The 22,411-nt window shown below is 41.7% G+C and overlaps 1 protein-coding gene across 1 annotated transcript; it reads right to left on the reverse strand.

Annotated features, from left to right (window-relative positions):
- Window positions 1–12,374: 12,374 nt before the first annotated feature.
- On the reverse strand, window positions 12,375–21,179 carry LOC311230385 (acidic mammalian chitinase-like; the record flags this gene model as incomplete). Its single annotated transcript, XM_084316652.1, has 11 exons — window positions 12,375–12,595; window positions 12,913–13,051; window positions 13,365–13,481; window positions 14,348–14,533; window positions 15,418–15,541; window positions 17,946–18,070; window positions 18,238–18,403; window positions 18,518–18,574; window positions 18,846–19,050; window positions 20,410–20,439; window positions 21,155–21,179. 11 exons carry the CDS (start codon window positions 21,177–21,179, stop codon window positions 12,375–12,377), a joined length of 1,395 nt encoding a protein of 464 aa, XP_084172778.1.
- Window positions 21,180–22,411: the final 1,232 nt, after the last annotated feature.

A 22,411-nucleotide genomic window follows, 5' to 3' on the forward strand; every position in this document is an offset into this window, starting at 1 on the left:
AATGCAGATTTACCCTGTAAAGAACGGGTTCCATAGGTTCCAAAATTCCATTCCATTTATGATGTAGTATAAGGTAGCTTGCCAATAAGGGCATAACCATTAACAAATACCAGTGTTTGTTGCACCTCTCCATCAGAGAGGGCCAACCAACCTTCTCATAAAGGACACAGTGATGAGTGTCGTATCTATCATTAGTGATGAATCTGAGGGCTGAGTGATGGACAGAGTCCAGGGATTTAAGGGTTGAGGCCGCAGCATGTCTGTAGATTACATCACCATAGTCCAGGACTGATAAGAAAACTGCTTCAACAAGTCTCTTCCTACTAATCGAGCCACACACCAAGATATTTATATTCAGTGAGTCTCTCAATGCTAGAACCACTTACGGTAGATATGTGTACACAATCATATTGATGATATGATATGATATGATACATTTATTTATATTTGGCCCGGGGCGTAGCCCGGGAAAAAAATAAAAACAGAAGGACATGAACAATACCAATTATAATTGCCGATAACAAGGCCAGCGGCCTTGATAATATTTCAGCAGAGCAGTATGCGAGCCCCAGGGTTGCTGTCCTGCTCTCTATCTGCTTTACAGGTCTCATGACACATGGGCTGCTGCCGGACTCCATGCTATCAGTCACTGTGGTGCCAGTTATCAAGGACAAGGCAGGAAAGGTGGGGAGTTTGGACAACTAATGAATGAATGAATGAAAACTTTATTAACAGATTGCAGAATGGGTACAGTACAGTACAGCTCAATACATACAATTGTTAAGGGGATGCAGACCAGAGAAAGACTTTCATCTTGTTTACATCAGGGTCCCCCATTTTCAATTCATTGTAACATATATGACATACATGACATACAGATAGACAGTACTGCTACATCTATACATTTATGACATACCAGATTTGCAAATACAGTACTGTTTGTGATACGAAAAAAGTCCAGAAAAAAAAGTATATACATTTGACTTGGAAACTGTACATTGGAGGAGGTTGGTTAGGTGGGGGGGGTGGGGAGGACTGTACGTTGGAGGTGGTTGGGTGGAGGGGGGGGTTGAATGGGAGTGGGGGGGAGGTTGAGTAGGAGGGGTGGGTGGGTGGGTGGGTGGGGGACACTGTACCACTGTACAAGCAAAACTGTACATTGGAATATTGACAAGACCATACTTGGTAATTTACTGTACATTGTGTTAGGACATTGTTGTTAGGACCCATTGCGCTGGCCAGTGTACTTTCTAAAGTCTTAGAGAGAATGTTATTGGATCGTTTAAGTTATTTTTTAGTCACTTTGAAAATCAGTTTGGGTTCAAAGCCAAGCATGGCACTGACCTTTGTATCTATGCTTTGAAAGAAGTTATTAATACGTATAAGGGTAAGAATTCCTCTGTGTTAGTGGATTTTATTGATGCCTCTATTGATGCCCGCGGGATGATTCTGACCGGCCCGCAAAAGATTACATGATAAAAAAATTAAATGAATAATTTTACTTTTTTTTTTTACTTTTTTTTTATGTCAACGTTCACATGCACAATTGAGGGAAAACTTTGCAAGTCGATTTGATGAATTTGACATGCCCAGAGAATTGATGCATTTTGTGAGCAACCCATTTGCCAATGTAGCTGCTATTTCCACAAAAGGACAAGAGTTCCTTGCATCACTTCACATTGATGAAGGTCTCCTGCAACTTGAAATAATTGACATGCAAGCATCATCTGCTCTGAAGCAGGCACTTGAGAATGAATCCACCACAACATTTTGGATAAAGTGTATTCATGTCAACACATTCCCCAAAATAAAAACGCTGGCAATATCAATGTTTGGCTCAACATACACCTGTGAATCCAGTTTCTCTCACATGAATGCCATTAAAACAAGCAACCGTGCCTCCTTGACAAATTAGCATTTGCATCACTGTTTGCGGGTAGCCCTCACTTCCTATGAACCCTCTTTCTCTGCCATTGCCCAGTCAAAGAAGTGCAATCTCTCTCATTAGATGTGTGTATGTAGGCTAGGCCTGTCTGCCCCCCACCCCCCATGATGTTTGAGAGTTAAGAGTGGACAATAAGTGCTAATAAGATGCTGTGATTTGCTGTTGTTGCACAGACATGAAGCACTTTTTCATAAGCTCAGCTGCACTATAAATGTGTTTTTTTGTTCAAGTGTTGATGTTAGAATGTTCAGATGCACATCATGCACTTGTTTGTTTTTTATTTAATTTTTATATTGAAATGTTGAAGAGGAGATGTTGCAGTTGTTGCACAGTCATAAATGAAGCACTTTTTGCAGGAGATGTTGCAGATGTGGCACATGAATGAAGCACTTTTTTTTTTTTTTAAGTATACTACTTTTGCAATGTAGTTAAATAAAAGTTGTGAAAATGTGGTTGCGTGTTGTGTCAAGTGTAAATCATAGCACGGGGAGGTGCCGTGGCAGTCCGGCCCCTGGCCCCTTGGGTTTCTGACAATGTGGCCCCCTGAACAATTTAGTTGAATAGCCCTGCTCTAAGGCATTCGACCAAGTTAACCACCAGAAACTGTTTTTAAAGCTGAGGGAGAGGGAGGACTTCCGGTTCCGATCCGCAGCGCATGGCTGGCTGATTTTACAGAGCTCGGCAACCAAACCACATTAACCCTGATTACGTTTTATTTTTTATACCATTTGATTTTCTTGAAGTTAGAATTATGTCTAAACAGACGGAGAAAAAGATGGGAACCCTGAACGACGTGGATAAGGAACTCATCAGGTCGATATTCCGTGAGGAAACAGACGCTATCATGGCTAAGCTAGCCGGCAGGGTAGATGCACTACAGGAGACGGTGACCGCCATAGACGCACGATTAGCCATGGCAGAGGGAGGTATGTCCGCGGTCGTGGGAGGTAGCTGAGACCAACGTCGCGGGAATATTATACTTGGAGGACAAACTACGTGATTGTGAGATGAAGTCGGCGGACCTGGAGGACCGTGGTAGAAGATGTAATGTTAGAATATACGGGTTACCGGATGAAACGGAGGAGGACGAACCGATAAAATACCTCGAGGAGATGATACCAAAATGGTTTCCGAAACTGGCTCGCCCCGAGATCGAAAGAGCGCATAGGATCTTCAGACCCGCTACCCAGTTGAAGGGCGAGCGTGCAAACCCTCGCACATTCATATTCTGCTGCCTGAGATTCCAGACAAGACAGCATATATTGAGAGAGGCCAGACTGAAACCTCCGGTGGTGAACGGCCGTACCTTGAGATTCGCCGCTGACTTTAGCGATTACACAGCTAAACGTCGCAGAGCATTCGCCGGCGCCATGGATCTAGCATGAGAGAGGGCGGTGGAGGTATATCTACTATTCCCAGCAACGCTGAAGGTGAAGACGGGATGGGGAGAGGTATCGTGCAACCGTCTATTCAAGTCACCATCCGAGGCGGAGGACTTCATTCGAAAAAGCAACACAGTCACTCCGACTGAGAGGAACAGACCGGCCACGGTGGAGCATACACCGAGCGACGGGCAATGAGGGGCCGGCGCGGGTACCTGAGGCTGGCTTCACGCGTGGCCTGCTAACATGCTAGCTATCCAGGCTAGCGGCTCTGTAGGAGTGGAGCTGGTTCCACACGTGGGCTGCTAGCATACAAGCTAACCAAGCTAACGACTCCACTGCACGTGAGCTATTAGCACACCGGCTAGCTATCCAGGCCAGCACTATGGTAAACACGTTCGACCGTGGCTTTCTCAATCCTCAGGATGGTAATACTTGACTTCTCTATACGGTACTGTCTCAATCACAAACATGATTACTGACTATTTGAATGTAATTCAGACGCCCCCAAACTCTTATCAGTTTTTTCTTTATTCTTTATCTCTTGCCATTTTTATCATCTAACACTTGAACTATCCATTGAACGGCGCAAGGTTTGTTACGTATGTTTGTTGTCTTTATACGGCTCTAACCGAGCGGGATGAAGATCACAATTTTCACTCAAACAGACTGAATGTGCTTATGATCCGTCCAACCGAGGGGGTTGATCCCCTTTGCAACGAACTGTATGCGGGTGGCAGATCGAGGCTATCCTACCGCTGCGGACAATGCGTGCATTTAACACTCTTTCTTATCACAGCAGAACACAAGACCGTCACCGACGCTGCACTACCTCAACGATGGCAGCACGGTAATGATCGGGGTTTATTTCCACAGTGGTATTATTTCGACATGTGTTAAGAGTACCTCACTTTAATCAAGTTCAGTTCGGACGAACTATGTTTCATGTGCCTTTATCGTCTGCATAATGTTCTATGCACTGAACTCTATATAGATATAGATTGATTCTCTCTGTTGAGAGATGGGGGGTTCCCCTATTCCTAATTCGTTACAATATACAATTCTGGTTAGAATGGTTAAGTTACGTAATGTGGTTTTGGTTGCTGTGACCCGGTGAGGGGGGGATACGGGGATTTTAGTTTTTTATTTCTTTTGGCTCGTTCTACTGTATGTCTGCTCTCGCCCAACAGGACCTTAGCGTGGGGATGTGTATATGTTGTGGTGCTCTATTTCGGGGGAATCACGTTCAGTCATAGTGCAACCTGGTTGGACTATGGCTAATTTAAACATCTTGATCTGGAATTCAGGGGGGCTTAATATTCAACATAAACGCACAAGTGTACTAACATGGTTGAAAAGACAGGAGGTTGAGTTTCAAGTTTCAAGTTCAAGTTTCTTTAATAGTTGTCATACAGAAGTACAGAATACTTTCATACAAAATGCTTCTTACTGTTACGCTCCAGAGACTGTGCTAGACAAGATAGTATCAAATAACATAGTATAGCATGTAATTTAGAAGAAGAAAATGAGGTCACAGTGTTCGGTATAGACATATGTACAATGTTCTGAGTTACCATATAATATACAATACTATGCAGTGTACTAATGTACAGTACTATATAGTGCAAAGCAGAAATGGGATGAGGTACAATTTAGGTACAATTTACAGTAAGGTGTACGAGTTGTAGTGCAATCCTTCATCAATAAATATAAAGTGTGGGGAGTGGGTGCTACAGTGTGTTTGTTTAAAGTGGGTGTGTGCTATAAAGTGTGTGGAGTGGGTGCTACAGTGTGTTTGTTTAAAGTGAGTGTGTGCGTGTGGATGTGTGTGCTATGTGCGTTTGGTGGTTGTTGTTGTGTAGTGTTCATTGTTCATTTAGCAGCCTGATGGCCTGGGGATAGAAGCTTCTTCTGAGTCTTTCTGTGCTCGCCTTGAGACTCCGGTATCGCTTGCCTGACCGCAGCAGTTCAAAGAGGCAGTTGTTCGGGTGACTGGAGTCTTTAATGATTCTCTTAGCCTTGCCCTTGCAACGCTTGTTGTAAATGTTCTGGAGGGTGGGGAGCCCCCCTCCAATTGTGCGTTCGGTTGAACGTGTCACTCTTTGTAGTCTGCTTCGGTCTTGTGCAGTGCTATTCCCAAACCAGGAGGTGATGTTGCCGGTCAAGATGCTCTCTATTGTACATGAGTAGAAGTTCTTAAGGATCTTCTGACTGACTTGGAACTTCCTTAGGCGCCTGAGGAAGTAGAGGCGTTGTCGAATGTCCAGAATGTTTTTTCCTCCCCTAGGCTATTCGATAGCTTTGACGTTGACTTGAAGCCCATTGCACTGTCAGACCACAAATACATCCTCCTTAAGGGTTTGCTCAGCAAAATGACGTCTCGTGCCACTAGATGGCACTTTAACTCAACGCTGCTGAAGAACGAGGAATTGAACCTACAATTTAAGGAGCTCATTGAATTCTTGCAGTTTAATGCTGGATCGGTACAGGACCCCAGAACTTTGTGGAATGCGGTTAAGGGGTTTATTAGGAGTAATACCACTCTATTCGCTTCCAATCTCCGCAAGGGGCGTCTCTCCAAGTTAGTAGAATTGGAAGAGCTGCATAAAACATGCATATCTATGCATAAAACATGCATATCTATGCAGCAAAGATACTCTAGCCGACTTAAAGTGGTGAAAAAGGAGATTAACTCCATTTTAAGACAACAATCTGAATTTCAAATGCACAGAACAAGACAACACTACTACTTTCATAGCTCTAGACCCAGTCACCTACTGGCTATGAAGATACGGGCCAGCGATCAATTTGCAGATATCCCTGCCATTAAGAACCAACAGGGTGAGATAACCACCAACCCCAACAAAATCAACGATACATTTCGCTCATTTTATTCCAACCTGTACGAGTCGGAAGTGGTCTTTGATCACGCCAAGCTGGAGGACTATCTTAGTCAAATTAACCTACCACAAATCTCAGAGGAGGACGCTAAACGGTTAACTGAACCTATCACACTAGATGAGCTCAGGGAAGCAATTGCTGATATGCAACGGGGCAAGGCTCCTGGTTGGGACAGCATTCCACCGGAACTCTATACTGCGTTTTGGGATATACTTGGTCCCTTATTACTTTCAATGATTTTACACTCAGTCGAGGAGGGCAATTTTTCCAGGGATGTCAATATGGCACTTATATCTGTTCTACTCAAGAAAGATAAGGACCCCACAGTTTTTTTTTTTTTTTTTTATAGTTTTTTTTTAAACATAACATAAATTTAGACACACAAGCATTAACAGTAAATATCCTAAGTAAATCACAGGATTATACATTTCAAATCAATATAAATGTAGTTTACGGGATATATATACCTAATACTTGCAATCCAATACATACATATGCTCTTGCTCGCTCTCCCCCCCCCCCCCCCCCCCCGGACCCCCACTTGGATAATCCATCCATTTTCATTTGTTTCTAACGTTTCTACCTAAAATTCTTGCTGTAGATATCTCTAGATAAATCACATCGAGATAGGTAAGAATCCATACCTTCCGGCAAATTTTTTCCGGTTGAATCCATCGTGAAGCTATCAGCTTTTTAGCAGCTGTAAGACCGGATAAAACTAGTCTCTTTAGCTGTATAGGGGCTGCATACTGAAAGACATCATTCAACAGCAATACAGAGGGATGTACAGGTATATTCAGAAGTAAGAATTCTGATAATTGCAGGGTCACTTCTTCCCAGAATTTCTTAACAGGTGGGCAATCCCAATACATATGCATAAATGTACCCTCATCACCATTTGTACATAAAGAACATATAGAATCTTGTCTAAGTCCCATTCTGTTCAATCTTATAGGAGTCAGGTATGTCCTGTGAATATAATTAAGATTAATTTGTTGATGATCCGGGTTGCGTGATGCAATTCGAACGTTTTCCCAGACTTCTTGCCAATCAAAATCTACTTCCAAATCTGGTATATCCCTCCTCCATACTAAGTCTAGGGGAAGGATTTCATACGAAGACGTTAGTAAGTGATGATAAAAATCAGATACGAATCCTCTCGATGTCTCTCTTTCATAGAAGAATTTGTGATATCTGTGATGCTCAATTGGTATTTTTAATGGGACTCCATGAGCCTTAAAACATTTTAATAACTGTGCGTAGAAATAATATGTGGAACTGGTGAGGTTACATTTTTTATGTATATCATGATAGCTACAAAAACCCTGTTTGTTGAAAACATCTCCCAATGTATGTATGCCCTGCTTTTCCCATTTGGGGTATCTGATAGGTCTGTGAGGATTGGCTCGTTCCCCGCCACACGCTTCTTCAAGGTACTGTGTTGATTGGTGCATTCCCCGCCACACGCTTCAGGAGCGATTACCAATTCCATCACCCACCTGTCGTAGTTTGTGATTAGCGCTCCAGAGGCTTCATATACTCGGACCTTCTTTCAATCGTTGTCGGGTCGTTTTGAATACTACTGCTACTGCCTGCCTTCCCCCCGTTGTTGTGCCTCGTCTACTTTCTCTCCAGGACATCTTTGGATCGCCGCTGGTGAATATCTTGATCATCCGTTTGGAGCTGCGCCTCATTGCCCGCTTTACGCGTTTGCGCTTTGGTGAGTTTTGGAAGCAAACCTTTTTGGATTATCTGTTTTTGTGTGTTTGGATAACACTGAAGAAGTACCATTTTGTTTTGTACTGGACTCAGCTAAATTGTGTGTTTGGATAACACTGAAGAAGTACCGTTTTGTTTTGTACTGGACTCAGCTAAACTTGTGTGTAGTTTACACCATAGATCAAGTCACTTGTATTTCATACTGGACTCAGCTAAGGGAGGACTGAACTGCACTGCCTCTGTGTACTGTTGGACTGTTGTTGATCTCTCTCTCTCTCTCCGTTTCCACTCCGAGTTGGAGCTGGGAGTATCTGCAGAGCCGCAGCGGCGCCTACGCCGATTCCCCACCTCTAACACTGGGAGGATCTGCAGAGCCGCAGACAACTCTGCCGAAGGCATTCTCTTTTTTTGTTGATTCAGAATTGTTATTTGGCTCTTTTTGATTCTGTAATAAATACGCCCTAGTGTTTGGCTTACTCTGAACTACCTGTCTGTGCCGTGCTGTTGAGGTCGGTTTCAAACCCTAACAGTTTCCCAATAAGGAGTGCATTGTTATTGAATAGGGGAGTATGGCTATGCCAATTATGTTGGTTAGTATATTTCTTTTGTGTTTCTCGCCATAACCGAATCACATGTGTAATAAGAGGGCCAAATTTCACTTCGCATTGCTTAATTGATAGTTTGGTGTATACTATGTCCTGCAGTCTATGTGGTGCTACTATCTTTTCTTCTAAGGAGGCTTTCTCACTCAACATCGGGGTCGAAATCAGCTCCGTGCCGTCCTCATTCCGAGTTCCGTGCCGAACTCCCCCCCCCCCTCTCCCCCCTCTAGTTTGTGTACACACTTCAGTCTTGGTGCGCTCTGGGTTTTGTTTACGGTTTGCGTTTTGAGCTTGTAAGCTTGCCGTAGTCGATGATGTCACGCTCGAAATGTAAACACAGAACACGGAGACTGGAGAATGGTTGTTGATATAAAGAAACAAATAACTAATAAATATGAAGTTATATTTGAACCTCTGTTGTCAAGCCTTGTCAATATAACCCACCCCCCTTTTCTCACAAATGGAACTCTGTTGTAGAGTCCGCTTTTGATCGTTTTGCAGGGTTAACAACAACGCTAAGCTAACGGCTAACGCTAACGTTACTACATGCAACATACTATAGTAACATTGCTCGCATCGATTATATTGAATGTCATTGATCTACTGGTCGACCGAAAATGTAAACGGGAATGTCTTAACACGACTGCGGACTCTGGATGTTGATATAAAATGAACAAATTGCCAATAAATATGAAGTTATATTTTATCACGAATGGATGGTGTTGTAGAGTCCGCTTTTGAGCGTTTTGAGCGATCTACTGGTCGACCACGGCCGACTGGTTGGGCACCACTGGTCTAATAGAAATAAATGCATTCGAACAATGTATAGACATAGCAATGGCAAACAAAATTTATGACGTTATGTCAGCACCAGGCACCACGCCCGTGAAAAGGTACAAGCTCGCAAAGCCACACCCCCCGTTCTCCCGGGACCGACCCCGAGACCACCTCTGCCAGCTGGTCCCGTTCAGCGGGGGGTGAAACGATTCAGCGCCGACTCGCACCCCAAAAGTGGTGAGTGAGAACACTGCCCCCCGTGCTCCGGGACGGTGATTCGATACAAAAGGCTGAGTGTGAAAGCCCCCTAAGTTTCTCCAGGATACTGATGCTTGGGAGTCAAACCAGGTTGTCAGTGGTCTTAAAGAGTACGCTTTAAAATAGTGGTAAAAGTCTGGGAATGCTAATCCACCGTCGGCTTTGTTTCTCTGTGCGGTGAATCTTTTTATTCTTGGAGGTTTATTATTCCAAACAAATGTATATGCGGTGGAGTGTAATTTTTTCCAGTAACCATCAGGAGGGGGTAGCGGTAACATTGAGCTAATGAAGTTGATTCTAGGTAAGACATCCATCTTAACTATTGATACTCGGGCCTGTACTGAATTTTTTAGTTTGGACCACCTGTCAAAGTCGTAATTGATCTTATCTTGGACTTTTGTGTAATTGTACTTCACCGTTTGGTTTATAGTAGGGAATACCTCAACTCCTAAACATCTGAAGTGTTTTACCATTGGTATTTTTCCTAGAAGGAGTATATTCTTTGCAAGGGCGTTAAGTGGTAGGAAGGCCGACTTTGGCCAATTTATCCTAAATCCCGATAGATTGCCAAAGTCATCAATCAACTTGAGAAGATGAGGCATTGAGGTGGTAGGGTTTTCCATGAACAATATTACGTTGTCCGCATAGAAACTAATATGATGTTGTGTGCCCTTGATTGAGATTGGTTCTATGGATTGGGATTGTCTTATAAACTGTGCTAAAGGCTCTAAAGAGTCTTTTCTGGACTCTTTTCGTATCACAAACAGTACTGTATTTGCAAATCTGGTATGTCATAAATCTATAGATGTAGCAGTACTGTCTATCTGTATGTCATGTATGTCATATATGTTATGATGAATGGAAAATGGGGGACCCTGATGTAAACAAGACGAAAGTCTTTCTCTGGTCTGCATCCCCTTAACAATTGTATGTATTGAGCTGTACTGTACTGTACCCATTCTGCAATCTGTTAATAAAGTTTTCAATCAATCAATCAATCAAAACCAAATGTGGCAGCTATAGACCCTTAAGTCTCCTCGGAGCCGATCTCAAGCTATATGCTAAGGTGCTAGCCATCCGACTTCAAAAGCATATGACATTTCTGGTTAACCCCGATCAGACCGGCTTTATAAGAGGCAGACTGGTCACGGATAATATCAGACGGTTAATGCACGTGATTGATGCCAGTAAGGATGTTGCAGCCCCTACGGCTGTCATGTCCTTAGACGCGATGAAGGCCTTTGACAGATTGGAGTGGTCATATTTATGGGCAGTACTGGGAAGGATGGGATTGGGCGAGGGTTTCATTCACATGATCAAAGTCCTCTACACAGATCCCTCTGCCATGATCTTGACAGGGAAGCTTTGCTCACCACTATTCGCTGTTTCGCGCTCTTCTAGACAGGGTTGTCCTCTTAGCCCAGGACTCTTTGCTCTTTCACTCGACCGGGTCAAAATGATGACCTAAACAAAGTTCAAGATGGGCTCTTCTGCCTGGAGTTCGCAGTTTGATGCCATCTAGGTTTAAGCATCATCCTGGTGATGGTGTGTCTGTTATATTCTTAGTGTTGATGTTATGTTCCTAGTGTCTGTTATAGTTCTAGTGTTGATGTTATGTTCTATAGTGTCTGTTATATATATTTTTTTCTTTTGTATCCACTTTTTCTCCTTATTTTTCTATTTTTCTCTCATCCCAATTTCGCCTCGCCAATTCTCCCCTCCCCTGTCTCAAACGTTGCTAGACTATGCCTCCCACTGGTCGGCTGCAGTGAGGACCAAGCCTTGCATCACGTGTCCCCTCCGGTACACGAGGAGGGAGCCGTCGCATCTTTTCACCTGTACAGCGCGATCTCTCAGTGGCGAGGAGTACCGCGTGGGAGGCTCACGCTGCCCCGGTTACTTCCTGATTCTGCTGTACAGGCGCACCAACCGACCTGTAGGAGTCGCTGTCCACAACGTCCGATCCCCACCCACCAGCTTTCCCACCCCTAACACTGCCAACTGTGTTAGTATGAACGACCAGCCAAGCTGGTAGCACGCCGAGAGCTGGGCTCGAACCCAGCATCTCCTGCGTTAGTGGCGAGCGCCTTGCCCACTGCGCCACTTAGCCGCCCTATGTGTCTGTTATATTCTGTAAACTTTGTTCTGCTGCACCGCTGAGGTTTAATGTTTTTACTATCTTCAGTTGTTTTTATCAGCAGTGTCTTATTTATGTACACTGATAATGTTTACTACTGTCACGGTCCTACATGGATTAATTTATGGGGTGATGATTACGATGAGGATGATGTCATTGATGATAATGATTGGTGTTGACCACATCTCTGATAATCTCAAAGTTCTGCTACAATAAAGAACTTCTTGGTACCTCTTTAGTCTACGGTGACATTATTGACACCAACTGTAAATAGAGCTGATCAATAGAAGACACAGGAGACTCGTTTAAATCATGTATTTATTTGGAAAATATCTGTGATGTTACTTTCTATGGAACTCTAATTACATGGGTCATACCATCATGGTCTTTAGGGATGCACCGATGTTAACCAATATTACAGATGTTGATATGATCTGTATACATAAAACAAATGTATATAATAATCGAATTATGTACATACTGAAACAATGTTAGTCATTGTCTCATGCAAGTAACATTACCCAAACAAACTCATACAAACACACAATGGCAGCTAGACAGAGAAATAATAGATGGCCCACACAGATCCCAGACCAGCCCCTAACTGAAGAAGGTAGGGGGAACAATTCTATAGAACTGGAACCAAGTCCTTTTTAAGCCCAGTTGCAGCACTTGCAGCTGACGTCGAAGACCAGGCCGGCAGCACAGTGCTGGTCGTAGGTCTGTCCCCGGGAGCACTGGTAGAAGTGGTTCTTGTTGGTGAGGTCAGGGTAGAGTCCGTCGGACTTGCCAGCGCAGAAGCCAGTTCCACCACTTCCACCACCACCTGGCTGGGTGGGGATGACAACAGGTGGCAGGGGTCGTGCTGTGCAGTCTAGGTGAGACGGAAGAAAAGAGAAGAGATATCAAGAGAGCGAATTGTGTCTGAAGAGCTGTGTGTGTCTCTAGTGTGTGTGAGTGTGTGTGTGTGTGTGTGTGTGTGTGTGTGTGTGTGTGTGTGTGTGTGTGTGTGTGTGTGTGTGTGTGTGTGTGTGTGTGTGTGTGTGTGTGTGTGTGTGTGTGTGTGTGTGTGTGTGTGTGTGTGTGTGTGTGTGTGTGTGTGTGTGTGTGTGTGTGTGTGTGTGTGTGTGTGTGTGTGTGTGTGTGTGTGTGTGTGTGTGTGTGTGTGTGTGCACTATGTGTCTGTCTTACCGCCGCCAATTCCCAGGCCGGTCTTGATGGTGTTGATCAGAGGATATTTCCCCTGGCCACAGAAGGTGCCGCTGAAGTCATCCATGTCCAGACTCCAGACCATGGCTCCTCCAAAACCACTCTTCTTCAGCCAGTCAATCTGTAGAGAGACACACACAGGTTAAACTGGGACTGTAGAGACACAGAGTGGTTAAACTGAGACTGTAGAGAGACAGAGTTGTTAAACTGAGACTGTAGAGACACAGAGTTGTTAAACTGAGACTGTAGAGACACAGAGTTGTTAAACTGAGACTGTAGAGACACAGAGTGGTTAAACTGAGACTGTAGAGACACAGAGTGGTTAAACTGAGACTGTAGAGAGACAGAGTTGTTAAACTGGTCATAAAGCACAGCGACCAAATACAAGATTAGTGATACATGCAACACATCTGAACAATCGCATATAAACAGACCTTGATGTTGAAACTCTTGATGTTGTCATATCCGACCCAGACCTCACTGGTGAAGGCATAGGGCACCTGCTGAGGGGCGTCCCAGGCCTCAGTGGCTGTCTTCAGGAAGGTGCAGATCTGAGGGGAGAGGGGGCAGAGATTTAGGTCTCTTTCTCACACATGCACACACACACACACATCAAACAAATACACATATTAACAGTAAAGAGACATGAGAATGGCTCAATGGGCAGAGCATGGCACTAACACTACCAAGGATAGAGGTTCAATTCCCACTGGGAGTCTGAAGAAGTGTGGTGTGTTTGAAATGTCACTATTCTGTTGTGTGAATAAATTCCTTGCGTCTGGAGATTTCAGTGTACAGACTCTATAGTTCCCTGTTGCGCACTCACGCTCGTTCCACCACCTTAAGATCATTGGATGTGTGTTTTTTTTCTTTTTTTTTTTATAGTCAATTGACCTGTCTCATCTTATCTCACCTCATAGTAGGACAACATGTCTCAAGCCTCATCTTATCTCACCTCATAGTAGGACAACATGTCTCAAGCCTCATCTTATCTCACCTCATAGTAGGACAACATGTCTCAAGCCTCATCTTATCTCACCTCATAGTAGGCCAACATGTCTCAAACCTCATCTAATCTCACCTCATAGTAGGACAATATGTATCAAGCCTCATCTAATCTCACCTCATAGTAGGACACCATGTCTCAAGACTCATCTTATCTCACCTCATAGTAGGACACCATGTCTCAAGCCTCATCTTATCTCACCTCATAGTAGGACACCATGTCTCAAGCCTCATCTTATCTCACCTCATAGTAGGACAACATGTCTCAAGCCTCATCTAATCTCACCTCATAGTAGGACAACATGTCTCAAGCCTCATCTTATCTCACCTCATAGTAGGACAACATGTCCCAAGCCTCATCTTATCTCACCTCATAGTAGGACACCATGTCTCAAGCCTCATCTTATCTCACCTCATAGTAGGCCAAAAAGCCAGTCTGACGGGTGAAGGGACCGGCAGGTCCAGCTCCATTGTTGGGAGCTCCCACAGCTGTGTTAGAAGGGGAGGCCAGCTTGAAGTTGTGTCCATAGGTGGCCATACCAACCAGCAGCTTCTCAGCTGGGGCACCGTTGCTCTTCCAGTAGTTCATAGCATAGTCCTAAGGAGAGGGAACCAGGCGCTATGAGAAGAATTATCACAAAAAGTAAAAACAAAAACCTGTAAAAAAGTGTTTAATTTACTTTCATTCAGCCATTACTACCACAGCTATATACAATAAGAAATTAACTAAACATTATTATAATAATAATAATAATAATAATAATAATAATAATAATAATAATAATAATAATAATAATAATAATAATAATAATAATAATAATAATAATAATAATAATAATAATAATAATAATAATAATAATAATAATAATAATAATAATAATAATAATAATAATAATAATAATAATAATAATAATAATAATAATAATAATAATAATAATAATAATAATAATAATAATAATAATAATAATAATAATAATAATAATAATAATAATAATAATAATAATAATAATAATAATAATAATAATAATAATAATAATAATAATAATAATAATAATAATAATAATAATAATAATAATAATAATAATAATAAGGCTAAGAGCAACAGGGATGATGAGGAACTAACACCAACAATCACCGCTTGTCACCACTTGCTACAAAACAGAGAAAACACTGAATAATCTCAGTGCAGAGACATATCAACACAGTACAATGACAGCGGGACATCACATGCACAGTGCACTTTCATATTAACTTGTCATTCAGTGCTATTACAGTGATATTCATTACATCCAGTGATATGGACCTGTTCTCAAACCCCGCTCTCTTTTCTTGATCCTCCGATCACAGCGGTTGCTTGTTCCCGGAGATTGGAGGATCAAGGAAAGAGGGCAGGGTTTGAGATAGGTCAATCAAGTTGCCCTGATTAACAGCATCTACTAAATGCCTAAAATATGATCATTGTAAATTAATCCTCCAGCTCACCATGTTGAAGTAGATGAGGTCGCCCTTGTCGGCGGGGCCTTTGTACAGAGGGCTGTTCTCTCCAACCACGCGTTCCCAGGAGCCGTGGAAGTCGTAGGTCATCACGTGGAAGTAATCCAGCAGGCTGGTGACAACAACACATAATCTTTCATTTTTATTCTTTTTTTCATGTATCTAAAAAAATATTTGCACCAAATCCATTACAAATAAAAGACCCAGTTGGTGTGAAAATATGCCGACAAACATTAAATATCTTTGGAACCGTTTGTGTTAAATTGTATCTGGATCGCGAGATTAACTTCTCTCTGTCAAAACTGAAAGTGTATCTCTCCGTCACATAAAGGCTGGCTGGCAGTGTGCATAGAATATAGGCATAGATTATTGAAATTCGTTTTCCTCTAACAAACGCATCTATTTCTATATTTCCTATCATTTCTCTATCTACTCCTGGGCCCTATTCCCCGTACCTGGTTCAACTAAGTCGATCAAGAGTCCCATTATCCAGATTCAATTAACCCGATGTTTGAAGCCGGGATTTTCCTGTTCCTCGAAGGTGGATTCAGTCTCGTTAACTCGAACCAGACTTGAGACCCAGGATAAGTGCGCGCGGCCGCTTCAGTTGAAAAGCCAGCACGTATCGATAGCAGAGATCCTGATTTTCTAACGGCATTGATTGATTAATTGATTTAAAACTTTATTAACAGATTGCAGTACGGCTCAATAGCCTCGCCGACAAGTTAAATGCATAATCTATAGGCTAATTTTAAGTCCCTCATTACCCCAATCAATCAGATTATATTTCTTTAAACTTGCCTGCTGGCAGTAGGTTTATGGATTGAATAATCAAATGAGATCTTGCTAGCGAAAATAATTAGTTCAACTGTTATACAGAATAAGGATACGGCTCTCTTACCCATTGATTGATGTATGGTGGATCTTTTACTTTTCTGCACTGTGGTGTGACGGTTTGTGGTTTTGACTTTCACGCAGACGGCCCGGGTTCGAATCCCACTTCTCCTAGTCTTTTCCTTCTTTTTGCAATGTAGGAATAATTCAATTTGGTGCACGTTGAGAGCTATATAAAGAATGACATCCTCAATGCATGTAGATTTATAATATTTTAACTTAAAACTAGGCTACTTTTGCGTATAATCATTAATATTATATTCCAAAAAAATTATATTGGAAACGCGGGGTTTCGAACTCCTGTCGCCCGGTTGCCAGGATTGAGCACTAGCCTCTGCGCCACTGTGCCAGACGGGATATATTCATTGTTTATCCATTAATGGACGAGAGACCCGTGTTTAGAATATTTTTCTTTTGAATGAAGTTTTATCTCTTTATTCTCAAATGCATTAATGTGACGTCAACGGCTCATTCAATTTCTCAAATCCGTCAAACAGCGCATCTCATCAGACATTTTAATCCCAGTTACAATATCACACAAAAACCACAATCCACGCATAGACACTTCAATTTTATGCTTGAATGAAACACAATCCGGGCGCTCCGTTAAGCAAATCTACAGCGGAGAATATATGAAACTAATCAGAGCCAAACGGCCGATAGGTTTCATTCATTAAAGATATCCCCGCGGGATTCACATTTGCAATGCGCCGTTATTAAAATAACCACATGCAGCGTGTATCGCGACTCCGAGCGCCGTATATGACGTGCATTATTTTATTTAGGACAAAGTAAATCTATAGGCTCAATATGATTTATTATCAGCATTTAGTTCTATTATTATACATTTCAAAAGCCCCCTCTAGGAAAACGAAGCACAGAAACATAATTCAGAATGGTATAAATGGGATCTCTAGACTGTGAGAATCATTTCAGGAAGCGAGCTGTCATTTATTTGCGGGGGCGTGGCCATGGTTCATCCAGCTAACTGAAGTTAACCCTGCTCTCGACCAGGCTCAAACTTTTTGATCTGTTGTCATGGTGATTTGGACAATCGAGCGTCGGGGAATGGAAAGGTTCGGCTTAAGTCAGGCTAGACTGGAAATTATCCGGCTAACTCAGTTATCCAGGTACGGGGAACGGGGCCCTGGTTAGTTTACTGGGGGTTGGAAACTCAAGATTAGCCGCCTGCAGACGGCAGGGAGAGGTGCCGGGTGTGACGTATATTTTAGTTGATGAAATATTAAACACTTTTTTATTTCAGTGTCACAGTATCACCTCAATCTCCAAAATAAGAGGGAGCCACTGCAAAGGGGCTGAAGAGCCGCAGGTTTCCGACCCCTGCCCTATCCCCACTCAATTCCAACCCACACATCAGACCAAAACAAAACATTTAAACAATGTGTAATACCCAGCTGGGCTCCTTTGTCTAGAGGCTGTTGTTTGAAGGCATTACAGATTTGACCTTTAAATCTAAAGTGTGTGTCTTTGATAACCGTATGCGTGTGCTTGTGTACGTAATATTTGTATGTGTGTATGTCTGTGTGTGTGTGTTTGTATGGGCATGTGAAAACGTGGGAGTGCATGAGAGCAGGTGTGCGTGTGCACGTCTGTGTACTAACGCTCCAATCTCAGCAATCTGGTATCCAGTCTCAATGGTTCCCTTTCCAGCGGAGACGGCAGCCGTCAGCATCAGACGAGGACGGTTGGTGCTCTTGCCCTCCGCCTCAAACGCCGTCAGCAGCTCCTACAAGAGGGATAGGAGGATGAAGGAGGAGGAGGTATATTGTATTGTTGCATTATATTCAGATATATTCATGTGATAGACCTCCTAAGGGTGCTATTATAATAATAATGATAATAATAATTTAATAACAATATCATATAATATTATATGGATTAAAGCAGACAGACCTGACACAGGACAGTGTAGCGCGCCTTGTCCACAAGTGGGGAACCACGAGACCCGGGGTACTCCCAGTCAATATCCAGACCATCAAACCCGTATTGGCGCAGGAACTTGATCACACTGGTGGTGAAGGTCTGGCGGTTAGTGGCACTGGCCACCATGGCTGTGAACCTGAGGAGAGAGACAATAACAATCAGCATCTTAACTGAGGAGAGAGACAATAACAATCAGCATCTTAACAAGGGACTCAAGGTCCTGGCATCATTGATCCTATTGGATACTCACTTGGCAGTGCCAAAGTTCCATCCTCCAATAGCCAGCAGAGTCTTCAGGTTGGCGTTGCTGAAAGCAGAGGAAAGTGTACTTTGATTTAGCGCTCGCGCCTCATTTTAAAGGCATGATTTATGTACTTTTGTTCCTATGCCTCTGTGTGTATCCTGCTGGATTCACACTATCAGGCTAGTGTTTCAATGGAAGCATTAATCAATGGTCATGGTGCTATCATCACGTTCCTCAGAAGTGTCATACTGTAACTCAGTACAACAGAAAGCAGATCGTTTTTTTGTCAGTGTATATATATATATAGTATGTGCATGTACATGTATGTACTAACTCTTTCTTGAGGGCCTGGAACTCAGCATAGAGCTTCTCGTCGTTCCACTCGTAGGTCGAGATCTCGTTGTTGTTGTTCATCACGGAGAAGGCATAGATGAGGTGGTCACAGAGACACGGGTCCACGTTGGCAGGGAAGTACTTTCCTGCTCCGGGACGGTACTGTCCCCAGTTGGTGAAGTAGCAGGAGAGCACGTATGATGACCCTGTGGGAGGTGAGGTACAGGTACAGGTACAGCTACAGGTGAAGGTACAGGTACAGGTACAGGTACAGGTACAGGTACAGGTACAGGTACAGGTTGGAGGATATTGTGCTATTCTGCCATCGTCGTGACATATTGTGTTTGTTAATCATTCTTTCTGTATCTGCATTTAAAGTTTCCAGGTCGTTATGTGCCGAGTGAGGTTCATGATCCTCAGACCCAGGGAACCACTTCAGAACATAGAAGATGTATATATTACATTATATACTGTATTTGACTGTATATTACCTAGCTGTTACATTACTGTATTATACTGTATCTTACCTAACTGTTACATTATATACTGTATTATACTGTATCTTACCTAGCTGTTACATTACTGTATTATACTGTATCTTATCTAGCTGTTACATTATATACTGTATTATACTGTATCGTACCTAACTGTTACATTATATACTGTATTATACTGTATCTTATCTAACTGTTACATTATATACTGTATAATAATGTATCGTACCTAACTGTTACATTATATACTGTATTATACTGTATCTTATCTAACTGTTACATTATATACTGTATTATACTGTATCTTACCTAGCTTTTACATTATATACTGTATTATACTGTATCTTACCTAACTGTTACATTGTATACTGTATTATACTGTATCTTACCTAGCTGTTACATTATATACTGTATTATACTGTATCTTACCTAGCTGTTACATTATATACTGTATTATACTGTATCTTACCTAACTGTTACATTATATACTGTATTATACTGTATCTTACCTAGCTGTTACATTATATACTGTATTATACTGTATCTTACCTAGCTGTTACATTATATACTTTATTATACTGTATCTTACCTAGCTGTTACATTATATACTGTATTATACTGTATCCCGCCTAGCTGTTACATTATATACTTTATTATACTGTATCTTACCTAGCTGTTACATTATATACTGTATTATACTGTATCCCACCTAGCTGTTACATTATATACTGTATTATACTGTATCTTACCTAGCTGTTACATTATATACTGTATTATACTGTATCTTACATAGCTGTTACATTATATACTGTATTATACTGTATCTTATCTAGCTGTTACATTATATACTGCATTATACTGTATCTTACCTAGCTGTTACATTATGTACTGTATTATACTGTATCCCACCTAGCTGTTACATTATATACTGTATTATACTGTATCTTACCTAGCTGTTACATTATATACTGTATTATACTGTATCTTACCTAGCTGTTACATTATATACTGTATTATACACTGTATCTTACCTAGCTGTTACATTATATACTGTATTATACTGTATCTTACCGAGCTGCACGTGCAGCAGGAGAGCCAGACCTGCAGAGAGGAAGGGATTGAGAAGGAAAGAGAGACAGAGACAATTAGAAGTAGAATTACATTTGTACACATACCAGGAATTTGTCCTCTGCATTCAACCCATCCTAACTGTAGGTAGATTCCCAAAAATATACAACAAACGCAGGAGAACATTCATATTGATTGCTCCTATCCTCGAACTTAAGCCCAAAAGAGGGACCAAATTCCACCTGTGCATGTCTTCTTTTATATATATATCCTCTGTCCGTATATACCTGCATATAATAATTTTTACATATCTGTAGATATTATATCTATATCTATATCTATATCTATACAGTGTACATCACCTACTCTTACTAGTTACGCTGCTGACCAGTATGACTTACTATCTACCATACTGTCTTTATACTTGTATCACTGTACATATTAATACTCAAACTCTGTACATACATCTGATTAGCACTATTACTCAGTAGTAGCTTATACTCATTTATATATTTTATACCCAGTTTAACCACCTGTACAGTACTATTGCACTTTATTGTTACATTTGCACTCTGGTTGGATGACAAACCTCTTTTCGTGTGCTGTACTTATGCTGTATAATGACAATACATTTTAATCGAATCTAATCTAAGTATGTTTAGTTTGAATATAAAAAAAAAACAGTACCTAGAAATACCTACATATTTAAAATGCAAAAAGAAGGATGAGAAGCAACTTCTCAACTTACCAACGAAGATGAGGAATTTACCCATGGTGCCTCTCTACAACCATCTGAAGGTCTGCGGCCCCTTATATACTCGCCTGGTCCGTCTCCATATCTGTAGGCCATGTTTGATCTGGCCGATTAAATCCATATAACTCCATATAAAGCAGTAAGCCTGACTCACTTGTTCTGACCAAGACCTGGATATTCCATTGACATTGCTGAAAGCACTGATAAACTTGAAATGCCCTTTGATAAAGATTTGCGTGTATGATTGTACATTCACATTTACAGTCAATATTCAGTCATTTAGCTGACGCTTTTATCCAAAGTGACTTACAAGTTATGTACAAGTCAGCAGGAAGGGTACAACTCTGGCAGCTAAGGCTACGTTTTTAATTTAATTTCATTTAATTTCATTTAAAAACTTTATTTAAACTTGAAAGGCAACTAAGGTTTCCCTCATGTACAGTCACATCGAGTGTACGTACAGAAATAAGCACACAAAAAAGCACATTAAATCACACCATAAAATCATAACAATAAGATAACAAGACGAGGCAAAAAGCAAACATAACAAATATATTAAAACACGTAGAACTTGATTGACAAAGGTTGGAGATCAAGGTTTTAAACTCTGCAACAGAGGGGAGAATCTCAAGCTTTAAGGACAGTTGGAGTTCATTCCATGAGCTAGAGGGGCATCATAGCAAAATGTAGATTTACCCTGTAAAGAACGGGTTCCATAGGTTCCAAAATTCCATTCCATTTATGATGTAGTATAAGGTAGCTTGCCAATAAGGGCATAACCATTAACAAATACCAGTGTTTGTTGCACCTCTCCATCAGAGAGGGCCAACCAACCTTCTCATAAAGGACACAGTGATGAGTGTCGTATCTATCATTAGTGATGAATCTGAGGGCTGAGTGATGAACAGAGTCCAGGGATTTAAGGGTTGAGGCCGCAGCATGTCTGTAGATTACATCACCATAGTCCAGGACTGATAAGAAAACTGCTTCAACAAGTCTCTTCCTACTAATCGAGCCACACACCAAGATATTTATATTCAGTGAGTCTCTCAATGCTAGAAGCACTTACGGTAGATATGTGTACACAATCATATTGATGATATGATATGATATGATACATTTATTTATATTTGGCCCGGGGCGCAGCCCGGGAAAAAAATTTAAACAGAAGGACATGAACAATACCAATTATAATTGCCGATAACAAGGCCAGCGGCCTTGATAATATTTCAGCAGAGCAGTATGCGAGCC

Source organism: Notolepis coatsorum, assembly GCF_963971535.1.
Source record: "Notolepis coatsorum genome assembly, chromosome: 6".
Lineage (NCBI taxonomy): Eukaryota > Metazoa > Chordata > Actinopteri > Aulopiformes > Paralepididae > Notolepis > Notolepis coatsorum.